Below are 27,652 nucleotides of genomic sequence, written 5' to 3'. Positions count from 1 at the left end.
AGTGGTTATTGAATACTGAAGCTCTTTCATAGTAATCTATGGCTACAATGGATCAACATTGCAAAGGTCAATGCTTTATTAGCCCTCAAGAGACTATTAGGAACCACAAATTGGGCACTTTTGGCTCTATACCTTCATTCTCATTGTTGAGCATCTCTCATAGTGCTTGCATCTTGAACATTCCTCTTCCTTGAGTCTTGGATAGCTCGGCACTTTGGCACTATTGAGGCTTCAATCTTCCTTGTGGACTCTTCCTCAAGTAACCCAAAGTGCACTACTATGGTGCATTGCAACTTTGTGGTGTGCCTATGTTTATGTTGGCAATTAAATGCCCTTGTTTGATAGTGATGCTTATGTTGGTCATGTGATGATCATGTTTGACAAGGTTGTGCGTTTGTTGGCAATGCATTGGGCCATGGTGGCAATGGTTTGGGTCATATTGGCAGTGACTTCCAACCCACAATGATTTACAGGACAACTTCCAGCTCATAATAGGCTTATACATGCTGATGTAGGTATCTACAAGTGTTCACAAAGGTATTTATGATTTAGGGAAGTATTTGCAAGTCCTCCAAGGTTCTCACAGGTCTCCCAAAGTTCCTCATTTGGTTTGATAACTTGGTTAGACCCTACAGGGTATCTATTATTCAAAACAAGCCTCTCATAGTTACAAACAGGGTGCTAGACTACACAGTTCAACCACACATTTCTTATTACAAAATTTTATGTATAAGACATGTTATTACATACCTATACTCCTTGCATAGAGGGATCGATACCTTCGACTAACACTAGAAAGCTCCCTGATTGGAGCTCCCATTAGAGAGTTACAGCCACTTTTGTGTGTAGTGGTTCTGCGGGACAAATTGCAGTCCCCTTCTATACAGCCACAGAAAGTTGTTCACAACCAATTCTGAATATTTTGTCATAAAACTTTTCACATAGGATCGTAGAGGGCACTCTCTCCATTTTGAATCAGAAATTTCCCCAATCAGAGCTCCCTAGCCAAAGTTATCTTAGATTTTGTGACTAGGGGTCTATGTGGACTGCACCTTCAATGGCAAGGGACAAGGACAAAAGAAAGAATAGTGACCAAGAATGTAAAGCTTTGCCCCACACATCTCAATGGCTTGATGCACTTTTGGCACTAGAATGGATTGAATCACCTACAAAATATGGGGAGTAGTAATGATAACCATCAAAGCTACTACCTCTAGATCAATACACCCAATCTCCTTAGGAAAAAAAGTAAATGCCCTACCATACTTTTCCAACATATCCACAAAGCCCAACATCTTTGTAGGAAGCAAAAACTCACAATTCCCAATTTTCAATTTTGCTAAGGTCTCTACTAAGAACTTGTGACCAATCTGTCTAGAATCTTGTAAACTTGGCTACCATGCAACCCTCCTCATCTAATCCTCACTATCTAAGGGTGGTGGATTTGCAATTGGTTTAACTTTCGTGTCCACAGTCTTGTACTTAGTAAACACCTTGGCCTCTATATATTCTCCTACTCTCACATCCTGTGGCATCCCACACACACCTCTATTAACTAAACATAGGCAACCCTCTACTCATTCGATTGAGCTACCTTAGCCTCTAATTACATAAATGTAGCAATCTCACTATATATCTTCAAAGACTGCACTAAGACATTAGCATCCCGAAATGAATGCATTGACTGCTACTCTATGGCGACAAGAAGCTTTCCAAGCTGCGAGCCACAATCAACTAATTGAGCAACACAATTAGTTCATGTCTAAGATGGACGGAGTGGTCTCAACCCTCCCAATCACCAACATGCAAGCCAAGGTAATCAATGACAACTTGCAACCCTTACGACTCAAGTTGCTCAAATGGCTACAATTAACAACAAAGCTCAAAGCCTTTATAGCATGGTCAAAATCTATATCCAACACAAGAAAGAGATTAGGGTTGAGTGCACATTTCAATACAAGTAGCTTTAAGACAATAGAGTAATTTTACAATCACTAAAAAGCTTATTGAGAGGAATAGTTATTTGAGATTCCAACATTCCCAATGCAAGAAGATAAACTATTTGAAATCCCATGAATCCCAATGCAAAAGGCAAGGATAAATAGGCATGTGATTATGCTTGGCAAGTATGGAAATTTTTATAATTTTCAAAGCCAAGCATTTCTTTGTAAACATGGAAATTTGATTGCTTTAGCAACTAGCAATTCTTAGACGTGAATAGATATATGTATGATGTATAATTGATGAATATTCGAGTTTCAAAAGGTTGAGATACTCACTAAGCAAAACAATTCAACATCTTAGTCACTTCCCATTCTAGAACTTTAATATGTTTACAAGCAAGACGATACCATTTGCCTCAACTATTACTTCATCTACTTCGAGATCCACCTTGACTCCCTCAAAGATGGACTCAATCCAATATCCCAAATCAATTAGGGTGTTTGGATTTTGAAGGATTCATACCCAAGCTCTCATAAACTACCTTGAGTACTAATCTCACCCAAGACACAAGCCCTAAGCTTCTAGTTGTCCCCTTACCTACTAAGCTTCTTGGAGATACCCTACCACAAGCCTCCTACTATACACTTTTATTGATTCATCCCATTTACTCCAAATTGCTCTATTAAGCATTTTGGAATTCCAAACAATGTATCCTCTTTGTGAACATTTAATGACTATGAGACTACTTTGTTGCTTTGGTTGAGCGCGCACATTTAATAGTACCTCTCCTCTTAAAGATTCTATTATTGAATATGGACTTTCAAGCTTCATAAAGTAGCACTAAAAGAATCCGAGGTGTTTCTTCAAACCAACCACTAATCGCTCTTCAATGTAGATACATTCCTAATTTAGTGATTTTAGTAGGCTTCCTCACACAAATTGGTATTTTACGTGCTAAATCAATGAAGGGGATTACAATGTTATCAAGCCCTTTAGACTTGATGATCGTGCAAATGGACAAATTGAAATTAAGACCTAACAATCACCATGTGTTCAATCTATCAACTAGGCCTACCGTCTCCCCCCCTCCCTTGGGCCATGTGTGCACATGTGAGTATTCACATATTAATACGAGATTAGTTTCAATATTCTCTACAAGTGTTCAAACATTTTAGGAATATTGAAGAGACTCCAAAACTTATGCTTCACAACTTAGATGTCTATCCTCATATGATTGGTGTTGGATGCTTCTATAGCATAGATCAAGGACTCCACATTCAAAGCACAAGTGTATGGAACAATCACATTCACATTGACAAGTATCTCTCATGTCGCTTTATGGGCTTCTTTGATATGAAATCAAAATTTATGAATGACACTCCACATAATTCCATTTCCCCCTAAATCAAAATTTATGAATGACACTCCACATGATTCCATTTCCACCTTGGTTGGAAGTAGTCCATATCCAATTGCATGGCTTGACCTATTGTGGCCCTCATGATCCTCAAGTTTATGGTACCAATTTCGCACACCCATCCTCGTACATTGGAGTCTACTAGACACTTAACGACAAACACAAGGGAGAACAATCCACTGGCCAACAATTCATTCACAAACCTTTCACACGAAAGACAATGCCTTGTTAATATACCACACAAGCTATCTTCCACTTGGCCTACTGGCTGGCCTCTTGAGTTTCTCAACAGCAGCACATAGGTAATCCATGTAAAACATTGGCTATCATCATGATTCTGGAGCACAAGTGCAAAAACTTTCAAAAGACCAACAGCTGAAGCATAGCTTGTCAGTTGCTCCATAACTGCATTGAGTATTAGGCCATCTCAATAGGTCATCTCCTGTGCTTCCATGTGCTAACTGAGCTACTTGCTCCTCAAGACTGGTCAGTTGTTGACACCTTGTGTTATCAAGTTGGAGGTCTAATATCAACCAAGACCTATCAAAAGAAAGATTGTTAATGCCTTACATAACTTGTTGCAACAAAACTGAGAAGCATATCATCAAGGTGCAAAGAAAGAGGTTTACAGAAGGGAGGTAAATTCGTTTTAAAAAGCTTGGGACAAACTTAAGGGACTATCAACTTAAACTAGAGTCAATACCTGTTTGAGCTTAAACCCTGCAAAAAGTATTCATCGAGCCAGTTCCTAAAGTTATAAAGCAAATTACCACCCTCTGCTTCCTTTAGCAATTCATCTGAAAGGTTTGAAATACACTTTGCCGTAGATAAACATTTTCTTTCAACATATTCAAGTAGCATTCAACTAGTCATGCAAGCTCCTTTTAAAGGAATTTGAAACGCTTAACGCATACTTGGTTGAGCTCTGACCCCCCCCAACGTGCAAAATTTGCAATGTCTTTGAGCTAGTTCTTGAAGTAATAAAGTTATCATTCTCTGTTCCCCTCCAGTTTTTCATCTGAAGGGTTTGAAGTGCATACCTTGCTGCAGGTACATTCTAGTGTTCATGTAGTAATACATGCTCCTCCTAAAGGGTCAGAATGTTGTATTATTATCTTGACCAATAGTCCCTTAGATGAGCCAAGTGAATCAAAACTTCTGAAATGCCAAAGCTTTTCACACAGCTAGTCATGATCCATGGATGTAACTTGTCATCATCATGTTTCAGTTTTTGCAGAAAGGCCTTTACATTTGCATGCGAGGGGTCCTTGTTTCTTGTCCTCCGCTTATCACATTTCGTAAAAACTAGAGTCAAGGGAACCTGCCTAAAGAGAACATGTTAAGCCTATCCATAAAAAATCTTGCTAGACTCAAAAAAACCAGATAACCTACCTTATTGCTTGTCAACCAATCAGCATACTGGAGATCCATTTGTTTCGGAGGAACACTTGCATCTACCAACAGCAGGACGGATACTAGTGTCTTTCTACTGAGAAAATAATCTTTTGTGAATGTATCCCAACTCACACGGATGTTTGAAGGAGCATTTGCAAATCTAGCAAGAAGGCAAATTGTCAAATCGTACTAAATTACGCAAAAATAGAGTTTAATATCCTTTCGAATAAACCTCACTAAGAAAAGGAATTGCCGGGTTTTACAACTGAGGAACAAAAGCAAAAATAGATAGTTTTTTGCCTTACCCATAACCAGGCAGATCCACCAAGTACCACCTTTTGTCTATAAGAAAATGGTTAATGGCTTGCGTCTTCCCTGCGCCAAACCACAAGAGGAATTGAGAACTTGTTGAAGTAAAAGAGAAGCTGAATAGTTTTGAACTGTTAATTGAGAATGTGCCTGTTGAGGTACCAGATCAACAAGTGCATCGTGTATAAAGATGAACAAGTGTAGCACATGCTATGACACCCAATTCATTACATGAAAGCCCAAGGCTCACTTAAATTCATTAACCTCATGGCTGTCATTATTCACATAGTCATTTAAAACATTTAGAAGTCACAAATTTTGCATGCTAAGTGTTGCAAACTCAATTGAGCAAGCATGGGCATACCCCATTCCAGCCCTAAATGATAGAATTTTTTTACATACAATGAGACGCAATCAAGGTCTCGAATATTAGGTTCACAAGCACTTTGCAACAACTACTTAAACACAAAACGAAAATCTGAGATGATGAGCAAGGCAAGAAAGGAGAATCCAAGGATAGGGTTGCAAACCAACTTCTTCCTCCACCCACATCACACTTGCTTCTTTGTAAAGGATTCATGTTACAGTGAAAACTGGAGTGCATAAAAATAGGGTGGAACTCAAAAACTATGCCAAGCAATGAGATGATCAGGCAATCATGCTGCCACAGCCTGTCAAGGCTTCCTAAAATTTAAAGATGCAGAATTTGGCAGCAGATGAAACGTCCCCCTAGGATCCAACATGCACATGAGACACAACACAAGCCATACTCACAATAAAAGAGACTAGATATCAGACTCACCTTCCATCCATAAAGCCAAACATGCTCACCTCCAAGTCCAAGAGCTAGCAACACTCCGGTTGACGACCACATCCCAAGGGTTGGCATCCCATACCACTAGCCCACACCATCCAAGTGTATGGATGCATAGGCCAACGAACCAAGAGTCCAAAAGTGGTGATCACACAATGAATGTGCACGATAGGGCCTTGAATCCTATAAATAGGACTCGGCTACCCTAAAACTGAAGTGCCCTTAGTGCATTCACACTAAGCTGCTTCATTACCACTGGAACCAATGCTACTAGCACCCATCTAGATGTCCAAGGACATAACAACCGGTCAACCAAGGTAGCACTAAGCTTGCCACACTCAAGCCCCAAGATGCAAACTAGTATGCTGGCAAATAAAGAGCGGCAACAAACTTGGACAAGTCAAAGGCAATATAAATTGCAGAACACGTCGTAATTTGAATCTCCACATTGTAACCGACCTTCCTCCTTGGATAGGATGGTAAATCTCTGATTACAACTTAATTACAGTAACAAATAATAAATGAAAATCTGAAAATACAAATTTATCTACTGATCTTGGACAATGCACACTCGATTGGCTCCAAAATTGGCACCCCTTTCGGTATTTCTCTAGCTTTATTGAAGAAGAAGTTGATTTACAATGGGATTCTCCCGATCCCCTTCGCAATCCAAACTCCCCTTGCATTTCAAAGTGACCAGCAAATCTTCAATCAATTTACCACTTGATTCAGGCACTTGATTGGCCTTCACCCACTTCATAGATGATGGAAATGCCCCAAATTCAAAGGCTCGCTAGTCCTCAACCTGAATTTAGCTGAAATTCACCTTCAACGTTGAAAAATCCAAGTCTTGGAGCTTCCAATTTCTAGCATGCTTCCCAAGGTTGCTTCTAAACCCTAATCTCTACTGTAAGTTAGGGTTTACAGTAGAGAAATTTACAATTTCTCAACCTCCGAGGGTCCAAATGCTTAAATCTTCAAAGCGAGGCTATGAAATGGTTGGAAGATGAGAGAGAAAGCTATAGAGAGAAAATTCAGAGTTTTGTCGCGAAGAATGACTGAAAATCAGTCAAATGCAGCTATTGCCCTGCCACAACAATGTTGGAAACTGACAGCTAGCTATGGAGAGAGAGAGGAGAAACAATGACAACAAGAGAGTGAGCTGAAGCAAAAAGAGTAGAGTGTACTTGCTAGAATGAAAGATAGAGTGAAAGTACAACTTCTGTTTAGGTCAAGGGTTGACCTACCCAGCCTTCCACCAACTAACTAGAGTTAGGTTTATTTTACTCTAGAGCCTAGTGTCACTACTTTAAGCTTCTAAGACACTAGGTATACACACCTTATATTGACACTTTAATGAGTGCCCATACCACACAAATTACATTGGGCATTGCCCATAGAATCGTCAAATTCTAACACCCACTTGTAGTACCAATGTGATGAAGTACAAGGATGATCAATCACCAAAGGGTAACAAGTTTAAGGACTTTCGAAAAGCCTCAAATTTCTCGCGTAGTAGTGCCTTGGTGAAAATGTCTACAACATTTTTCTGTGTGGACACATACATCAAGTTGATCTCTCCTACATAGCATCTCTCTCTGACATAATGGTAATGCACCTCTATGTGTTTCGTGCGAGCATAAAACACAAGATTTCGTGCTACTGTAATAGCACTCTAACTATTGGACAAAATGGGTGTAGGACCCTCCAATGGTAAATGTAGATCAGCCAACAATCTATGCAACCATACACATTCCACTATTGTCGTGAAGGCTGCCTTGTACTCAGCCTCACAAGACGAGGTAGCCACTGTAGGTTGCTTCTTGCTTAGCCATGAAATGCATGAACGGCCTAGAAAGAAACAGTGTCCACTAGTAGACTGCCTAGTGTCTACATCACTAGCCCAATTTGGATCACTGTAAGCCTGTAAGTGCAAGTCTCGCCCCTAGGAAATAATAATGCATGTGAGTGAGTACCTTGCAAATATCTGAAGATCCGCTTAACAACCTGCCAATGTATGGTCCGTGGGCTATGCATATACCTGCTCACCTGAGATACTACATATTGAATGTCAGGGTGTGTGTTGCAAAGATAAATAAAACAGCCAACAGCTTGCTGTAAATTGCAACATCAGAAATCTCTTCACCATCATGCACAGACAGCCTTAAGCTTGGCTCCATAGCAGTGCACATAGGTTTGCAATCTTGCATACTAAACCTATGTAACAGCTTATCCACATATTGTGACTGTGACATGATGATACCATGCCGATTTTGGATGAATTGAATCCCCAAATAATAGTGTAGGTAGCCCATATCTGAGATAGCAAATGCATGTTTTAATTCAGCCTTAAAATCTGCAATTTTTTATTCTTTCCCACAGCACGAGCTGAGATTCGAGAAGAGATAGCTGAAATAGATTGGAAATTCCAAAAATTTCAAGAAAATCCCAAATCTGAAAATTAGGGTTTCTTAACTTTTTAGGGTTTACAGAAATTGGCGGGCAGGACTGAGAAAATGGCGGGTAGAGCTGAGAAAATAGCGGGTAGAGCTGAAAACAGCAGCAGCTCTTCCAAAACAGCGACTCCTCAGGCTGCGTGCAGGGCTTCGTATGGGACTGCGCGTTGGACTGCATGCAGGGCTATGCCCAGGCTGAAAACAGCATATCTGAAGCAGATGATTGAGCTGGACAGATCTGGAGCAAATGGACAGATTTGGAGCTGATGGCTGAACTGGACAGATCTGGAGCAGATGGACAGATCTGGAGTAGATAAGAGATGGCTCAGCTACAGCTCCTCCTCCACTTCAGCAACACCTCACAGCAGCTGAAAACTCTTCCTCAAGCTAAGAACCAAGCTGGCAACAGTAGGACCTTGGGCAGGATGGCACTGGCTGACGGTGGTTGAACAAAATCCGCGAGTACAAGTTGCTCTGATACCAAATGTTGGAAAATGGCAGCCAGCTATGGAGAGAGAGAGGAGAGACAATGGCAGCAAGAGAGTAAGCTGAAGCAAAAAGAGTAGAGTGTACTTGCTAGAATGAAAGATAGAGTGAAAGTACAACTTATGTTTAAGTCAAGGGTTAACCTAACCAACCTTCCACCAACTAACTAGAGTTAGGTTTATTTTACTCTAGAGCCTAGTGTCACTACTTTAAGTTTCTAAGACACTAGGTGTACACACCTTACATTGACACTTTAAAGTGTCCACACCACACAAATTACATTGGGCACTGCCTATAGAATCGGCAAATTCTAACACATGCTCATGCAGCAAACACAGTATGTAGTGAATGAATATTATACCTCGAACTCCTGTATCTCAAGAATCAGGGTAGGGGTAATGAGCTAGAGAGTGTGTCGTACTCTGGACAGTTCATGAATTGCAGCAAGATAGCCTTCGGATGTCGAATACCAGCAAATGCAACCAAGGTTGAATCTGATGTAGCCGACAATCCAAGAGAGAAAAAGACTAAAAACACAAGTGAGGAGAGAGAGAGAGACTAAAAATGCTAGCTGCTGGAGAGAGCAAATAGCAAACATAGGCTCTAGGAGAGAGAGAGAGAGAGAGAGAGAGTAAAAACGTAGGAAAAACCAGCAGCAACAGTCAACATGCTGAAATCAGCTCCGAACAGTGTGTGGTAGGCCGGAAGTAGGCACCAGACTATTGTAGACAGCAATATCTAGCTTGGACCACGATGTTCTTCCCGTTTGGGGTATGCGCAACAAGCTCAAATACCTAAAATCTGCTAAAATGAGATAAAGGCTGCTGAATGGAGAGCAACATTGTCACGAGGACGTGAAATTTTGAGATGCTTAATCTTGCTAGTAACATTTGATTAAGTTATTAATCAAATGTGCAAGGTTGTTCAGCACATGTGATGCACATGGCAGTTATTTCATGGGAACGGGCCAAGGACCCCAAGGATGCAGTGGGTGTGTGTGGAAGCTCTCGCTCAAACCACCAAGACCCACGGACCGCTTATTACTTCAAGCGTTCCAAGCCGAGCACTAATGGCTACCTCTCACATAGCCGACGCGCCATCCACATCTACGGGTGTAGTGAGCTTACCTCCATGCCAATCGAGTTACCTCCTCTCTCGCGCACTCCAGTAGCTCCACGATCCAAGTGCAAGCTTCAAGCAAGCTCCATCCTCAAGCTCCACGCTCCAAGCTCCATAGCCGCGAGCAAGACAAGACAAGAGAAGAGAATAGAAGAAGAGAGAAGAAGATGGAGAGCTTCTCCTCCCCGGTCCCTCACCCTCACACGCTCACTCCCTAACACTCTCACATTCCCTCTCTCAAGCACAAGCTCAAGCAAGCAAGAACAAGAACAAGAAGAAGAAGAGGAGACCCACTTTTGGCTGCACACAAGAATGAGCTTCTCATTCACTTTTCAACTTTATATACAAAACCCTAAATCTCTTTTTGGGCGGTCATCCCCTTATCCCCTTTTTTACATGGCCGGCCGTGGTCTAGGCCCTTTTTCCCATTGTCCTTCTATCTTCCTAGCTTGCTTTCCACCGCACATCCACATTTACAAATTGCACGGGTGAGAGCCCGACGCTCCTTAAATTAAATCACGATGCGCTTGCGCTCTTTTACAAAAGTATTGACTTGCGCTTTTCCTTGTGCACATTTTTCTCTTATTTGGGACTTTTCTACGCTTCTTGTGTTTCTAGGTTTTTCTTGGTGCACCTTCGTCTTCCGTTTCACTTTTGCCTTGGCCTTGTCTTCTGCTTCAACTTTTCCGAATTTTCCACCTTCGTTCGTTTGAGGGTTAACAATACCCCCCTCCTAGACGAGTGCCAGTCCCATGGCACTCACCGTCGTAGGTAGCAGACTTTGGCATGAACTGAAGGCATGGGTGGAAGGGACATCGGTGATTGCCATGGAGGAGTGCTGGTGGTGGTGTGAAGGAAGGTCGTTGGGGGCACGTTGGTGGCCTAGGTGGCTGGTGGTAGGGTGGTTGGAGTTGGTGGTAGGGCTGTTCGTTGTTGGGGATTGCACTGATGGCCAGCACAAGTGTTGGTTTGTTGGGGATTCAGCACATGACAATTCTTTGACGGGCTTGTAGGATGATAAAGGATAAGAGTTCAGAGTTGGGTGTCGATGAAGAGCAAACGACACTTTCGTTGGAGTCTCCAATACCTGCAATTAAAAACCTCTCATAGGTGGTCTCTCCCTAAGGGTAGTGCTAGTCTTCTCTATCGTGCACAAGACATAGTTCAATTAGTTTGGGAGACAGGTCGAACTCTGAGCAAGCTAAGAGTATTGTCCTCCACTTAATGACCCAAACTGTGTATATATTTCGATGCAGATATTATGTGAGTGCTCGTGCATACTTAGATATTACATAGTTAGAAGACCGCGGCTGGTTTCTCGTAATAATATGTGGATGAAGCAAAGGCGTCCATGTTGAGAAGAAATATATGTGAAGGTGTATGCGACATCCTTTGCGTTGTGATTGCACGACGTAACATAATTGAACACAGGGACACTGCACTGTTGGTATAGCTGGTAGCTATTGGACCTGCGTGATGAGAACAGTGTACTTTTCATGGCCATGCATGCGGTGCTTACCACAATTGATTGCAATGGTATTAAGACAGAGTGTAAGAGGGAATCGTGCGAATGGGTCAAGATGATAGGTCTAACCATAGGCGAGGCAAGCTCCCTAGGTATGTTCTGTCCTTGATGTGCCCTGAACAATTGTGGCTGACACTAAAGGGCTAGGGGACTAGGGACGGAACCAGCCGACCAAGGTCACTGGACGTGCCTAATTTGAGGACCCCTAGGTGCTGTGCTATGATCGTGGATGCTTCGTATCTTTTTTTTCTTTTCTTTTCTTTTTTCCTTTTCCGTTTTCTTTTTCTTGTGCTTTTTTCTTTCTTTCTTTCTTTCTTTCTCTTCTTTTTTTTTTTTTGGACTTGCCTGAGTACAACCATTGCAATATGTTGAGGCTATCATCCTTTCAATGGATTGGGGAATGTCAATTACAGTGATGATTATGCCCTAGCCTCGTTGTTAGAGAAGCAGTCGTTGAGATGGGGAGATACACTTGAGATATTACAACCCTCTTTGGAACGTGCAATATTGGTACAATTGGGGTAACAGCTGCCGTGATTACGCGACGTAGAGTGTGCGACGTGGGCACTCGAACGAGTGATTTTTGCTTTCGGCAGTGGGCTTTGTCGCGGCTCTTTGTGGGGTCGGTGATCTTGCGGTGCTCGAACATTGAACACTTTCGCACAAAGACCTGCATCATCCTGCATCCACTTCTCACTTCATGAGAATACATGCACGGCATATGCCGCAACTATAATAAACCAATGCAACGCAAGGAGACATCACTTATCTAAATTCCCTGGTGTTGACTTAGATACTTATCACTTGCGCTTGATTAGCTTTTTCTTTTGCTAAAGACATGAAATATATTAAACGCAGATATGAAAAGTTTGTACAATTGGGGAACATGTCAACACTAAACCATTTTTAAGACAAAGTCATGGCCAGGGAGCATTTAATAAGCCTTTTATACAACATGGAGCTACTCTATTTGTACGAGGCGGGGTGAGTCTCGGTGGTCGGGCGACTGAGGCTGTGCTGGTGAGGGGATCCTGTGAGATTGGGCGGGGAAAATGTCGGCTGGGACTCGGATGGTATAGTCCCTGGCCGCAACTGTTTTCAAGATGCTTTTAAACAATGCATCAAATTCCTGCTTGTCCCGAGTTGCCCTCTCCTCTTTCGAGCACCTGATGCCTGAGCATCTGGTGGGAGCCTGCATGGTTGGTGTTGCCACACCCCATGTGCGGCGCATACCTCTTTAGATACGCACGTAGCGTTTTGGTGGGGGTGCTTGTGCTGCATGCTCCCTTCGACGGCGAATAGCGTCCTTGCAAGCCAGCTACATTGGGTGCTCCATGTCGGCTACCGTAGGGGGACCTGCAGTATGCGAACCGAGGATTAGGCCTTGAGGCAGGATAAAACTGTTCGCATGGAAGGGATTATGCAGTGGGTCATCAAGTGCACATAACGAGAACGGGAGAGGTGAGGCATGCAATGTTTATTGTAGAGGGATGGCCCCCATGATGATATTCATTTAGCCTCCAGCCATTAGCAGACCTTGGCTCATGCTAAGTTGCGTGGACTGGTTGTCATGGAGTGGGGCAGGGCTCATCCTCGGAAGGATAGACCGGAAAGGGGGAAAGGTGTATAGAAAGGGACGGTACCCTGCCTACACCCTCAGAGATGTTGGTTAGAGCTTCCTATGGTGGTGATGAGGGTTGCATGCCCTCCACCTAGAGGCGAGAATGGTCACACAACTTGTGACATTAATGTGACATTAAAAGTGATATTTAATGTCACATTAAGGTCATAAGTGTGGAATGTGACATTAAAAGGGATATTTAATGTTACATTAAGGTAAATTTAGGGGAACATGCACGAGAATGACCGTCCGGGCTCTTGGGCGCCCGAACGGGGTTAAGGGGAGCCTAGAGAGTAAGGGAGTCCAGGAATAGTAAGACTCCAGGAAGTTGACGGCTGGCAAAGAGATAAGCTTGAGGGCCAACACTTATCTGGGCGTGGCTGGGAGGTTAGTCTGTCTCGTGCTTCCATCTTTTCAAAAAAACTGTCCCCGTAATCTAACATTGGTATCAGAGCCTATGTTTCTGATCATTAATCGAACAAGAATCCGTCAGGTCGTCAGTTTTGGTCATATCGCGTGAGCAGCCGGAACCAGGAGCTGTGAAGACGTGACGTGACTCGTCACGAAAATAATCGCTGGAGTTGCTGGTCATTAAGACGTCGATAATAGTCGACAGGCCGTCAGTCAGAAAACGGGCCCGTCAGTCAGAAGCGGGCCGTCAGTCAGAAGCGCCCCGTCCCGTCGAGTGAGAAAATGGGCCGTCAAAGAAATTTTAAAAGAATTTCAGCGCCACGTCACATTAATGTGACCTTCAACGTCACGGCAGAAAAAGTTACGAGCAGAAATGTTTCGTGACGGGCAGGAAAAAAGAAAAAAATAAAAAAAACGTGGAGCCGCCAGCATCCGCGAGGATCAGACGTGAAGCTGCCAGCACCCGCGAGAACTAGATCAGAAGTGGAGCCGCCAGTATCAGATTGCTGAGACGAATAGGACTGCTCCTGAGACGGATAGCACTGCGACTGCTGTGAGACAGGCAGAAAACATCATATACAACTGAAGTCACAGTCTGCCATTAAAAATCAGGGAAGTATTTTATCTTGTATGCAAATTTCTTATTTTTGCTTTCCAATTCCAGTGTATTAATGGCAGAAAAAGGGAAAGAAAGGGTAATGGAAAGTTCTAGTTCCGGGGATCAACCTATGGCAGATCCCCATGAACCAGACATACAAGAAGAACAATGGGAAGAATTTTTTGCCACGAGAGAGCAATTTGATGATCTTTCTGCTCGTGTGCAAACTCAGGGGGTTCAAATGGAGTTTTTAACTCAAACACTTACTGAAATAAAATCTCAGCTAACTTTATTATTGGAAAAAGATAAAAATAAGATAGAAATCTCAGATGTCCCATCTTCATCCAAAGATTTAGATGTGACCATTCGAGATTCTAAAGAACCCCAAACCTATCATAAATTGAGGGATAATCTGGTTTTAAAGGATATGAAACCACCTCAATTTTACGGGGAGGAAAAAGATAGGAATAAAGATACAATCTTTAATTTCCTCCAAAAATGGGAAGATTTACATAAATTAAAAAATACCCCACCACATCTCCAAGCACTGGAGGCCAGTTTAACTTTGGGGCCCAAAGCATATAAGTGGTGGCGAACTTTAAAGGAGGCGAATAAAATACTTGAAACTTGGGCTCAATTTGAATCTGTCTTTTTAAAAGAATTTCTTCCTGAAAATGAAATGGAAAGAAATTGGGAAGATTGGGATTATGTCAGACAAAAGGGACGGCCCCTACTGACATATCTGGAGAAATATCGTGAGATAATCCTCAAACTGGAAGGAATTGATGAATTCCAAAAAACAAGAGGATTCATTAGGGGACTGGATAAAGCCTGTAAAAAAGAAGAACGGAGTTTACCTAAGACGCTTGAAGAGGCAATTAAATTTGCATTAATTTATGAAGATAGTACGCGTCCAGGTACACTCACCAGTCTCACTGATACGGAGCCCAAGTCTAAGGAATTAGAAACCTCAAAATTTGTGGGCAAATTTAAAAGAAAAATGCCATTTTTCAAGGCTAAAAAACAACCTTTTGAAAAGAAACCATATATGAGGCCAAAGCTAAGTCCTGATGACTTTGATAAGGCCAAAAAAGAAAAATTGTGTTTTAATTGCCTATCCCCTAACCATGCTGCTTGGAATTGCCCTCAAAAGAAAAAGGGGGAAGACAAAGGAAAGGACAAGGGCAAGGGAAAAGAAAAACAAATCCATGTAGTGCAGACCTTAGAATTAAAGGGCCATGAAAAGTATAAATCTTTAAAGGTCTTGCACATGGATGTACAACATAAGTGTTGTATGTCAACTTCTTTGTGGCAGCCTACTTTTGGGCCACATGATTTACTTAGAGTACATGGATTGATAGCTGGAAAACGGATTAGAGTCATGATTGATGACTCTGCCACACATAATTTTATAAATTATGCACTTGTCAAAAAATTGAAACTTCCCCAACAAAACAGTGAGCATCAATACGTTGTGCGTATGATGCAAGGCCAAGACAATAAAATATGGGATACAATGGTATCCAATTTGGAAATCGAGATTCAAGGATATAAAGATAAGCTTGATTTCCAAATAATGAACATGGAAAGAGCTGATATTGCTCTAGGGAGGGAGTGGCTATGGGGATTGGAACCATCCTTAAAACGTAGCTATCACCATAATACACTGGAATTTGAAAGGGATGGTAAGACTTTTGTCATTCAAGGTGAACATGAAGTATCTGATAATCCTTTGCTGTGTTCTACTGAAGTTCAGAAGCTGATAAGAAAGGAAGTTTGTGAGGTATATATGTTATGGTCTCTTCCTGTACAGAATACTTTTACTTTCTGTAATATAAAGCAACAATTTTCTTATGTTTGCGAATTGAATGTAAATAATGAATTGAACAGTTTGTTAGATGATTTTAAAGATGTGTTTCCTTCTGATTTACCAAGTGGCCTTCCACGAGATAGGGGTGAAATAAATCACCCAATTGATATAAATAAGGATACACAACCAATTTCAAAACCACCGTATAGGCTAAGTGAAACACAGCACCAAGAAGTTGAGAGACAAATTAAGGATTACCTGGATAAAGGATTTATTCAACCTAGTAATTCACCTTGGGCTTCACCAATTTTATTGGTAAAGAAAAAAGATGGTTCTATGCGACTTTGTGTTGACTATAGAGCACTTAATAAAATAACGGTGAAGAATAAATTTCCTATGCCCAGAATGGAAGATCTTTTTGATCAATTGCAAGGAGCAAAATTCTTCACAAAGATAGACTTAAGATCAGGTTATCACCAAATAAGAATTAAGGCACAAGATATTTCCAAAACGGCATTTCGTACTAGATACGGGCATTATGATTTTTTGGTGATGCCTTTTGGTCTCACTAATGCACCAGCTACCTTTATGAAGCTGATGAATAGTGTTTTACGGCCCTATCTAGGACATTTTGTAGTAGTCTTTTTGGATGATATCTTGATCTTTAGTAAATCAAGAGAAGAACATTTGGAACACTTACAATTAGTATTCCAACTGTTAAGAACACATTCCCTTTATGCGAAGAAAACTAAATGTGAATTCTTTGCACAAGAGGTCAAATATTTAGGGCATATAATCTCGAAAGAGGGAATCAACATGGATCCAGAAAAAGTAAGGGCAATTATTGAATGGCCACCTCCACGGAACCTGGAAGAGCTGCAGATCTTCCTAGGTTTATCTGGATTTTATCGTAGATTCATTCGAGATTATGCCAAAATAGCTGTTCCAATGACAGACCAACTTAAAGGGAAAGGGAAAAGTTTTAATTGGGGAACAGACCAAAATGAAATTTTTCAAAAACTTAAGGTAGCTATTGCTACAGCTCCAGTATTATTAATAGTGGATCCCAATAAACCATTTGTGGTTGAAGCTGATGCCAGTGACAAGGCAATAGGCGCGGTCTTATTACAAGAAGGTCGACCAGTTGCTTTTGAAAGCAAGAAATTAGATCGTGCAAAACAGAATTATCCTGTTTATGAGAGGGAGCTGTATGCAATAGTACATGCAATGAAGAAATGGAGACACTATTTGTATGGTGTCAAACTTTTGATTTTATCGGATCATGAAAGCATTAAGTGGCTTAATGATCAACCAGATTTACATGGGCGTAAAGCCAGATGGGCCGAACTCCTCCAAGAGTTCGATTATGAAATAAGATATAGAAAAGGAAAGTATAATATAGTAGCTGATGCACTCAGCAGAATGCCCATCATTAATGAATTGAGTTTTACTCAGTTCACTTCCAACTTGCTTGAATCTTTAAAAGGGAAATGTCAGGTTGATCCGGCATATTCCAACATATGGGAGGCAATAAAAAATGGGGATCCAAAAGAAAGTGCTTCTACTGAGGAAGGAATATCTGAGGATGTTCAACTAGCAAATGGAGCATCAGGGGTTGCTCAAACTGGATTCAAGTGGAAGAATTTTACCATTGATAATGGTTATTTACTCTACAAGGGTAGGGTATGTGTCCCGAAAGATATAGAAATAAGGCGCCAGATACTCTTTGAGTGTCATGATACCCCTAGTGCGGGACATCTAGGAGTTAATAAGACTTATAGTCTTATTAAAAGGCAGTTCTATTGGCCTGGAATGAATAAGGACGTCCTTGACTATGTGGTCAAATGTAATAAATGCCAGGTTAATAAAGCTGAAAAATTACAAATGGGAGGACTTCTCCATCCATTAGAAATTCCTTCGGAAAAATGGGAGAGTATCTCCATGGACTTTATTGTTGCTTTACCTAGAACACAGAGGGGACACGACTCTGTGTGGGTAATTGTGGATAGGTTAACCAAAATGGCTAGGTTTATTCCAACTTCAATTGATGTTAAAACACCAGAATTGGCTAGATTGTTCGTAGAGAACATATACCGATTGTATGGCCTTCCGGAAAATATAATTTCTGATCGGGATAGAAAATTTGATAGCCATTTTTGGCGTGCCGTATTTAGGAAATTGGATACTAAACTTAGCATGAGTACGGCGGATCATCCGCAAACAGATGGGCAAACTGAAAGGGTTAACCAAATTCTTGAAGATATGCTTAGGGCATATGTAAGCAAAAGGCAAACTAATTGGGAAGAGTATTTACCGATAGCCGAGTTTGCATATAGCAGTGCCAAACACTCTTCCACTGGATATAGTCCATTTATGTTGATGTATGGGTTTCAGCCCAGAGCTCCTTTTGCAGTAGGACTGCATAAGGAAAAGGTTCAGGCAGCTAAAGACTTTTTGGAGGATATGAATAGTATGTTAAAATTTGCTCAAGAAAATATTAAAAAGGCTCAAAGTCGAGCTAGAGCATATGCAGATCCTCACCGAAGAGACATCTCCTTTGAAGAATGAGAATTGGTCTATCTTAAGGTGCCTGAACAAACTAAAACTATGAAAAAGGGACATTGTCCAAAGCTTTCACCAAGGTATTGTGGTCCTTTCATAATACTTAAAAGGGTGGGAGAATTGGCTTACAAGCTCCAACTACCTGCTGGTAGTAAAATACATCCAGTTTTTCATGTAAGCAAACTAAGGAAGAAGCTGGGTGATTTGGATAATCTAATCTTAAATGATGATATTGAGGAGTCATTCTATGACCAATCTAATCCACATGAACCAGAAAAAATATTAAATGTTCGTAATAGACGAACGAGGAATACTATTTATCAAGAATGTTTGGTTAAGTGGAAAGATTGTTCAGAAAAAAACTCAACATGGAAGCGAGTAAGTACTTTAAAGAAAAGGTTTCCCGATTTACAGTTAGACCTTCCAAATATCGTTTTCGAGGACGAAACCGATTTTTAAGGGGAAGGAAATGTGACATTAATGTGACATTAAAAGTGATATTTAATGTCACATTAAGGTCATAAGTGTGGAATGTGACATTAAAAGGGATATTTAATGTTACATTAAGGTAAATTTAGGGGAACATGCACGAGAATGACCGTCCGGGCTCTTGGGCGCCCGAACGGGGTTAAGGGGAGCCTAGAGAGTAAGGGAGTCCAGGAATAGTAAGACTCCAGGAAGTTGACGGCTGGCAAAGAGATAAGCTTGAGGGCCAGCACTTATCTAGGCGTGGCTGGGAGGTTAGTCTGTCTCGTGCTTCCATCTTTTCAAGAAAACTGTCCCCGTAATCTAACACAACTTCTAAATGTGTGGTGAGAAGATGACCTGAGGAGCTTAGCCTGTTGAACCCAACTTTTCTCCCTGCGCTTCACTATCATTGCTTGTGTGTATTGGCATTGTCTATACAGGGTCACAAAATTCATTGTTTATTTATGTACATATTTACGAATCCATGTCACTTCTCGAAGATAAAAGCCAATTATAGAACTCCGGATTGTACTGGAGTGTGGCACACGCATCTAGTACTCGTGACAGCTTACTTAATACTGATAGATATTTTGTAACATCGAGTAGCATGAAACCTTATCCGAGTCTACTGGCAATATGTAACTCCTCCTCAGTGAGAACCTTATTAGACAGAGAGTTCTCTTGGCTAGTTTCAGCTAAGTTTGTACCCCGAATGGCAGTCAGCACTCGAAAGAAAGTTGGTGCCACATAGGTTGGGTCTCTTTGAGACCACCATTTGGCCAATCGCTTCTTTGAGACTGTCATGATTTGCGCTCCTAGCTCGGCCATTGCAATGCGGTTTTCACACCAACGTTGTTCGAATTGACTTCGACCCTCTGATTGTCGCTTTAGTTGCTCTATCTCTAAGAGGTTTGGTTGGTAGAGCACATCATTGAATGTTATAGTTAAGCGTAGTTCATCGGCTTCCTCATTAGAGATAAGTCGCATGCGTTCATACAAGAGCCTGTTATAGTGCTCATCAAGATGTTCTTGCTCTTCCCAAGATAAGGAAAATGGCAAGTATTCTTCAAGCTGCTCTTTAGGGAATGCGCCCATGTCTGCCAGGACATAGACACGTACGAACACTTTGAACTTAGCATCCAACTCGGTTAAGCATTCTCCGACACTTCTATGTTCAATGCTATCTCATGCAAGGTTCTAGGAGTTTACCTAGGCTTTAGCATAGTTGGGGGCTCAGGCCTAGACGAGCAAGATTGGTCAACGCTAGGATTTCTTATGCTCTTGGGGTTTCCATGTTTCTCCTGAGGCTTCGTTATTGCGTCATGATTCTCCTTGGATGTGACTAGTATAAATTTGTCACCCTGTTGTAACAGCGTTGTATCCACTCTTGATTGGTCAATGCGAGTTCTGTTGTCAGTGGATTGAGTGTTGCAAGCAACTGTTGATGGTAACGACTGCTTTGATTTTTCAGAGCACACGGATGTATCTGAGGTTTCACCGCTATTAAGAGAGGCATCAATGGGATCATTGGTGGATGGACTCTATGCTTTATTTTTCAGCTCTCCAGCGCTCTTGGTATCAATGTTACTGGGGTCCACAACCACCTATAACTGTTGTTGTTTTCGTTGTTTTCTTCTATTTTTCTTGGTCAGTGAAGGTGCATCTCTCAACGACTCAGGACTCTGAACTAGGTAAACCGTTGATGTGCTTGGTTGGGCCTCAGCATTCTCTTTCTCTAGTGTGTCCTTGTGGGACATAGCTATGGCCTACTGAATAGTCTTGCTAGGTTGTGAGGGTACAACTGCCTCCCTTTTTGGAGAGTCTAGCTCTTCCCTTCTGTTTAACTTCTCCAGCCTAGACTTTAGGCGCTTTGGAAGTGCTGGAGTTATCAATGAAGTTGGTTGCGACATCTCCTCCACAGGTAAACTACTAAGGACACGTTCCGCAAGGGTCGTTGTCATGGCCAAGGGGTGTGACTGCTGTGATCCCTGATTGGAAGTAGTAGCGGCTAGTCCACTGGGCTGGATACTCTTGGTGGATTGCGGTGTCAAGTCCCTAGGGCGATCGGAAGTGGTCGTGTCTTTTGTTGCCCTTTGAGCATTCACTTGTGTAGATCGAGCATAAGTTGATCTATTCACATTAGGTTGTATAGGCATATCCTTAGGCTGAGAGCTGCTGATGGTGTCATGTTCCACCTCTTGGACATTTGGAAGCTTAGATGGAGACAGAGATTGGGATTGAGCAGCTGCACTTGATGACTGTTGTTGTGCTTCCTGTGTCCGTTTAGGGAAAGAGAGTATAGGAAACTTGGGACTCTTAAGTGGACTTGGCACTGGCTGAATGATTTACTCGAGGCTATTAGACGATTGTGCCATTTGCTTTGTTAAGTAATCAGCCTTCTCACAAGCAGCGTGTTTGGTACCCAAATCCATCGGTTACCTGCATAATACCCTTGAACACGTAGCAACGCTTTGGATATACATCTCGGCGTTGTATTGGCTCTCCATCGATGCCTTCGTCTATAAAGCTTAGGCTTCTTTTAGAGTTTTCTACGATGTTTATAAGTCCAACGCCTGTCCTTAGCATTGGCTCCTGACCTTCCTGTTTCAGACATGGCCTCACTCATTGGTTCTCGTTGTTTGACCTGTGCTTGTATCAACTCTTCCAACAAGTCCTTGCTCTCATTAGCAGGCTGGACTGTTATGTCAGCGCCTTCCTTGCCTTTCCCTTGAGATTCGATGAGGTCACCCTTGCTAAAGGTTGTGACTATCCTCACACCCGATAGTGTCAAGTGTATCCTCTGTGCTACATAGTCGGCCTCACACTTGGTCGCTCTTTTGAAGGATCTTCCTAGGAGGGTTTCCTTACCGTAATTAGCACTATTTGGAGGAACATAAAATAGGACAAGCTTTCAGTTTCCGATTGCCAGCCGTCAAACCTTGGTGAGTCCTACTATTCTTGGACTCTCTTCAGTTCTAGGCTCCCCTTAACCCCATTCGGCCGCCCAAGAGCCCAGACGGTCATCCTCGTGCATGTTCCCCTTGATTTACCTTAATGTCACATTAAATGTCACTTTAATGTCACATTCAATGTTTGTGACCTTAATGTCACATTTCCTTTCCCTTAAGAATCGGTTTCGTCCTCGAAAACGATACTTGGAAGGTCTAACTGTAAATCGGGAAACCTTTTCTTTAAAGTACTTACTCGCTCCCATGTTGAGCTTTCTTCTGAATAATCTTTCCACTTAACCAAACATTCTTGATAAATAGTATTCCTTGTTCGTCTATTACAAACATTTAATATTCTTTCTGGTTCATGTGGATTAGATTGGTCATTTAATAGCTCCTCAATGTCATCATTTAAGATTAGATTATCCAAATCACCCAGCTTCTTCCTTAATTTACTTACATGAAAAACTGGATGTATTTTACTACCAGCAGGTAGTTGGAGCTTGTAAGCCAATTCTCCGACCTTTTTTAAGTATTATGAAAGGACCACAATACCTTGGTAAAAGCTTTGGACATTGTCCCTTTTTCATAGTTTTAGTTTGTTCAGGCATCTTAAGATAGACCAATTCTCCTTCTTCAAAGGAGATGTCTCTTCGGTGAGGATCTGCATATGCTCTAGCTCGGTTTTGAGCCTTTTTAATATTTTCTTGAGCAAATTTTAACATATTATTCATATCCTCCAAAAAGTCTTTGGCTGCCAGAACCTTTTCCTTATGCAGTCCTACTGCAAAAGGAGCTCTGGGCTGCTTCAAGAATTTGGTTAACCCTTTCAGTTTGCCCATCTGTTTGCGGATAATCCACCGTACTCATGCTAAGTTTAGTATCCAATTTCCTAAATACCGCACGCCAAAATTGGCTATCAAATTTTCTATCCCGATCAGAAACTATATTTGCTGGAAGGCCATACAATCGGTATATGTTCTCTACGAACAATCTAGCCAATTCTGGTGTTTTAACATCAATTGAAGTTGGAATAAACCTAGCCATTTTGGTTAACCTATCCACAATCACCCATACAGAGTCGTGCCCCCTCTGTGTTCTGGGTAAAGCAACAATAAAGTCCATGGAGATACTCTCCCATTTTCCCGAAGGAATCTCTAGTGGATGGAGAAGTCCTCCCATTTTTAATCTTTCAGCTTTATTAACCTGGCATTTATTACATTTGACCACATAGTCAAGGACGTCCTTATTCATTCCAGGCCAATAGAACTACCTTTTAATAAGACTATAAGTCTTATTAACTCCTGGATGTCCCGCGCTAGGGGTATTATGACACTCAAAGACTATCTGGCGCCTTATTTCTGTATCTTTCGGGACACATACCCTACCCTTGTAGAGTAAATAATCATTATCAATGGTAAAATTCTTCCACTTGAATCCAGTTTGAGCAACCCCTGATGCTCCATTTCCTTGTTGAACATCCTCAGATATTCCTTCCTCAGTAGAAGCACTTTCATTTGGATCCCCGTTTTTTATTGCTTCCCATATGTTGGAATATGCCGGATCAACCTGGCATTTCCCTTTTAAAGATTCAAGCAAGTTGGAAGTGAACTGAGTAAAACTCAATTCATTAATGATGGGCATTCTGCTGAGTGCATCAGCTACCATATTATACTTTCCTTTTCTATATCTTATCTCATAGTCGAACTCTTGGAGGAGTTCGGCCCATCTGGCTTTACGCTCGTGTAAATCCGTTTGATCATTAAGCCACTTAATGCTTTCATGATCCGATAAAATCAAAAGTTTGGCACCGTACAGATAGGCCTCTATTTCTTCATTGCATGTACTATTGCATACAGCTCCCGCTCATAAACAGAATAATTCTGTTTTGCACGGTCTAATTTCTTGCTTTCAAAAGCAACTGGTCAACCTTCTTGTAATGAGACCGCGTCTATCGCCTTATCACTGGCATCAACTTCAACCACAAACGGTTTATTGGGATCCACAATTAATAGTACTGGAGCTGTAGCAATAGCTACCTTAAGTTTTTGAAAACTTTCATTTTGGTCTGTTCCCCAATTAAAACTTTTTCCTTTCCCTTTAAGTTGGTCAGTCATTGGAACAGCTATTTTGGCATAATCTCGAATGAATCTACGATAAAATCCAAATAAACCTAGGAAGATCTGCAGCTCTTCCAGGTTTCTTGGAGATGGCCATTCAATAATTGCCCTTACTTTTTCTGGATCCATGTTGATTCTCTCTTTCGAGATAATATGCCCCAAATATTTGACCTCTTGTGCAAAGAATTCACATTTAGTTTTCTTCGCATAAAGGAAATGTGTTCTTAACAGTTGGAATACTAATCGTAAGTGTTCCAAATGTTCTTCTCTTGATTTACTAAAGATCAAGATATCATCCAAGAAGACTACTACAAAATGTCCTAGATAGGGCCGTAAAAAACTATTCATCAGCTTCATAAAGGTAGCTGGTGCATTAGTGAGGCCAAAAGGCATCACCAAAAAATCATAATGCCCGTATCTAGTACGAAATGCTGTCTTGGGAACATCTTGTGCCTTAATTCTTACTTGGTGATAACCTGATCTTAAATCTATCTTTGTGAAGAATTTTACCCCTTGTAATTGATCAAAAAGATCTTCCATTCTGGGCATAGGAAATTTATTCTTCACCGTTATTTTATTAAGTGCTCTATAGTCAACACAAAGTCGCATAGAACCATCTTTTTTCTTTACCAATAAAATTGGTGAAGCCCAAGGTGAATTACTGGGTTGAATAAATCTTTATCAAGGTAATCCTTAATTTGTCTTTCAACTTCTTGGTGCTGTGTTTCACTTAACCTATACGGTGGTTTAGAAATAGGGTGTGTATCCTTATTTATGTCAATTGGGTGATTTATATCACCCCTATCTAGTGGAAGGCCACTTGGTAAATCAGAAGGAAACACATCTTTAAAATCATCTAACAAACTACTTAATTCATTATTAACATTCAACTCACAAACATAAGAAAATTGTTGCTTTATATTACAGAAAGTAAAAGTGTTCTGTACAGGAAGAGACCATAACATATATACCTCACAAACTTCCTTCTTTATCAACTTCTGAACTTCAGTAGAACACAGCAAAGGATTATCAGATACTTCATGCTCACCTTGAATGACAAAAGTCTTACCATCCCTTTCAAATTCCAGTGTATTATGGTGATAACTATGTTTTAAGGATGGTTCCAATCCCCATAGCCACTCCCTCCCTAGAGCAATATCAGCTCTTTCCATTTTCATAATTTGGAAATCAAGTTTATCTTTATATCCTTGAATCTCAATTTCCAAATTGGATACCATTGTATCCCATATTTTATTGTCTTGGCCTTACATCATACGAACAACATATTGATGCCCACTCTTTCGTTGGAGAAGTTTCAATTTTTTGACAAGTGCATAATTTATAAAATTATGTGTAGTAGAGTCATCAATCATGACTCTAACCCTCTTTCCAGCTATCAATCCATGTACTCTAACTAAATCATGTGACCCAAAAGTAGGCTGCCACATAGAAGTTGACATACAACACTTGTGTTGTACACCCATGTGCAAGGCCTCTAAAGATTTATACCATTCATGCCCCTTTAATTCTAAGGTCTGCACTACATGGATTTGTTTTTCTTTTCCCTTGCCCTTGTCCTTATCCTTTCCTTTGTCTTCCCCCTTTTTCTTTTGAGGGCAATTCCAAGCAGCATGGTTAGGGGATAGGCAATTGAAACACAACTTTTCTTTTTTGGCCTTATCGAAGTCATCAGGACTTAACTTTGGCCTCACATATGGTTTCTTTTCAAAAGGTTGTTTTTTACCCTTTAAAAATGGCATTTTCCTTTTAAATTTGCCCACAAATTTTGAGGTTTTCAATTCCTTAGACTTGGACTCCATATCAATGAGACTAGTGAGTGTACCTGGACGCATACTATCTTTATTGATCAATGCAAATTTAATTGCCTCTTCCAGCGTCTTAGGCGAACTCCTTTTTACTTCCTTTTTACAGGCTTTGTCTAGTCCCCTAATGAATCCTCTTGTTTTTTGAAATTCATCTATTCCTTCGAATTTGAGGATTATCTCACGATATTCCTCCAGATATGTCAGCAGGGGTCTTCCCTTTTGTCTAACATAATCCCAATCTTCCCAATTTCTTTCCATTTCATTTTCAGGAAGGAATTCTTTCAAAAAGAGGGATTCAAATTGAGCCCAAGTTTCAGGTATTTTATTTGCCTCCTTTAAAGTTCGCCACCACTTATATGCTTTGGGCCCCAAAGTTAAACTAGCCTCCAGTGCTTGGAGATGTGGTGGGGTATTTTTAAGTTTATGTAAATCTTCCCATTTTTGGAGGAAATTAAAGATTGTATCTTTATTTCTATCTTTTTCCTCCCCGTGAAACTGAGGGGACTTCATATCTTTTAAAATTGGATTATCCCTCATCTTATGGTGGGGTTCCTTAGGATCTCGCATAGTCACATCTAAATCTTTCGATGAAGATGGGACATCCGAGGTTTCTATCTTATTTTTATCTCTTTCTAACAATAAAGTTAATTGAGATTTTATTTCAGTGAGTGTTTGGGTTAAAAATTCCATTTGAACCCCCTGAGCTTGCACACGAGCAGTAAGATCATCAAATTGTTCTCGTGTAGCAAAAAATTCTTCCCACTATTCTTCTTGCATCTCTGGTTCATGGGGATCTACCATAGGGTGGTCCCTAGAACTAGAACCTTCCATTACTCTCTCTTTCCCTTTTTCTGCCATTAATACACTGGAATTGGAAAGCAAAGATAAGAAATTTGCATACAAAGTAAAGTACTTCCCTGATTTTAATGGCAAGCAGTTGTTGCTGGTTTGTAAATAAACCCGAAGAGTAAGGAACAAATTTTATCGCCCGAACAAAGTCGGTCACGCAGGAAATGGAGCTTCTTTGCAGAAACGACTAGTATTCAGTCCCCCTTCTTAATAATCACGCAAGCCATCAATGCACCTTTCCTGAACTTGTTCTCTGCTGAGCTTGTACTTGTGATGCAAGTGCAGTCGGGGCTGGTGAGAAAAATTTCAGAGCGTGCAGTCGACTGATCACTCAAGAACCAGAAAATAGCTTCAGCTTCGAAACTGAAGAACCAGCCTGTGGAAAGGTGAACAAGACGTCAGGTCCATTGATGCGTTTACAGACGAGCTCCAGCCAGAATCCGTCGCGCGATCCAATATACAGCGTTTTTGTAAAGGATAGCTTCCCCGCCTTAAAATACGTAACGTAGGTAATCGTCACGTCAAATTTTATGTGACGTGTCACCAGGCGCTTTAGACCAACGGCTTCACGGCGAGACCCGTCGACTGAAACCCGTCACCCGTCGACTGAGACGAATAGCGGGACCCGTAAGACCCGTCAACTGAAACGAACCGCAAGACCCGTCGACTTTGCCTTTTCGTTGAAGAACTTCACAGAACCACACGACTAGACCCGTCGGCTCTGATACCAATGTCAGATGACTCAGAAGAAGACTATGAAGCCAGAAGAAAACAGTCGAGATGGATGAGCACGAGTAATTCCTTTCACCTCCCAGCCTTACCTAGTATATTGCTGGCCAGACCATCGTGATCCAATTGCCAGCCGACAAACCTTGGTGAGTCCTACTATTCTTGGACTCTCTTCAGTTCTAGGCTCCCCTTAACCCCGTTCGGGCGCCCAAGAGCTCGGACGGTCATCCTCGTGCATGTTCCCC

General features: G+C 41.3%; 1 protein-coding gene across 9 annotated transcripts in view; it reads right to left on the bottom strand.

Moving 5' to 3' along the window:
• Positions 1 to 3,245: 3,245 nt before the first annotated feature.
• The window catches only part of LOC148009476 (GTP-binding protein At2g22870-like), a 73,133-nt gene continuing 48,726 nt past the window's right edge, over positions 3,246 to 27,652 (bottom strand). Inside the window, exons 2-6 of one of the 9 annotated variants that reach the window (XM_087673087.1) lie at positions 5,062 to 5,131; positions 4,754 to 4,916; positions 4,575 to 4,682; positions 4,402 to 4,449; positions 3,247 to 3,901 (exon numbers count right to left, since the gene is read on the bottom strand). In XM_087673087.1, the coding sequence (XP_087529213.1) occupies positions 4,426 to 4,449; positions 4,575 to 4,682; positions 4,754 to 4,916; positions 5,062 to 5,131 (365 nt within the window). In that variant the 3' untranslated portion in view covers positions 3,247 to 3,901; positions 4,402 to 4,425. Of the gene's footprint in view, positions 3,902 to 4,330; positions 4,687 to 4,753; positions 4,917 to 5,061; positions 5,132 to 27,652 lie in introns of those variants that run through there. The other 8 variants (XM_087673090.1, XM_087673088.1, XR_015689738.1 and 5 more) reach the window with 8 other exon arrangements.

Source organism: Lygodium microphyllum, chromosome 30 (genome assembly GCF_053477565.2).
Source record: "Lygodium microphyllum isolate KBCC chromosome 30, Lygodium_microphyllum_v1.1.10, whole genome shotgun sequence".
Taxonomy (NCBI): domain Eukaryota; kingdom Viridiplantae; phylum Streptophyta; class Polypodiopsida; order Schizaeales; family Lygodiaceae; genus Lygodium; species Lygodium microphyllum.
This window is presented reverse-complemented; position numbering and strand designations above follow the sequence as displayed.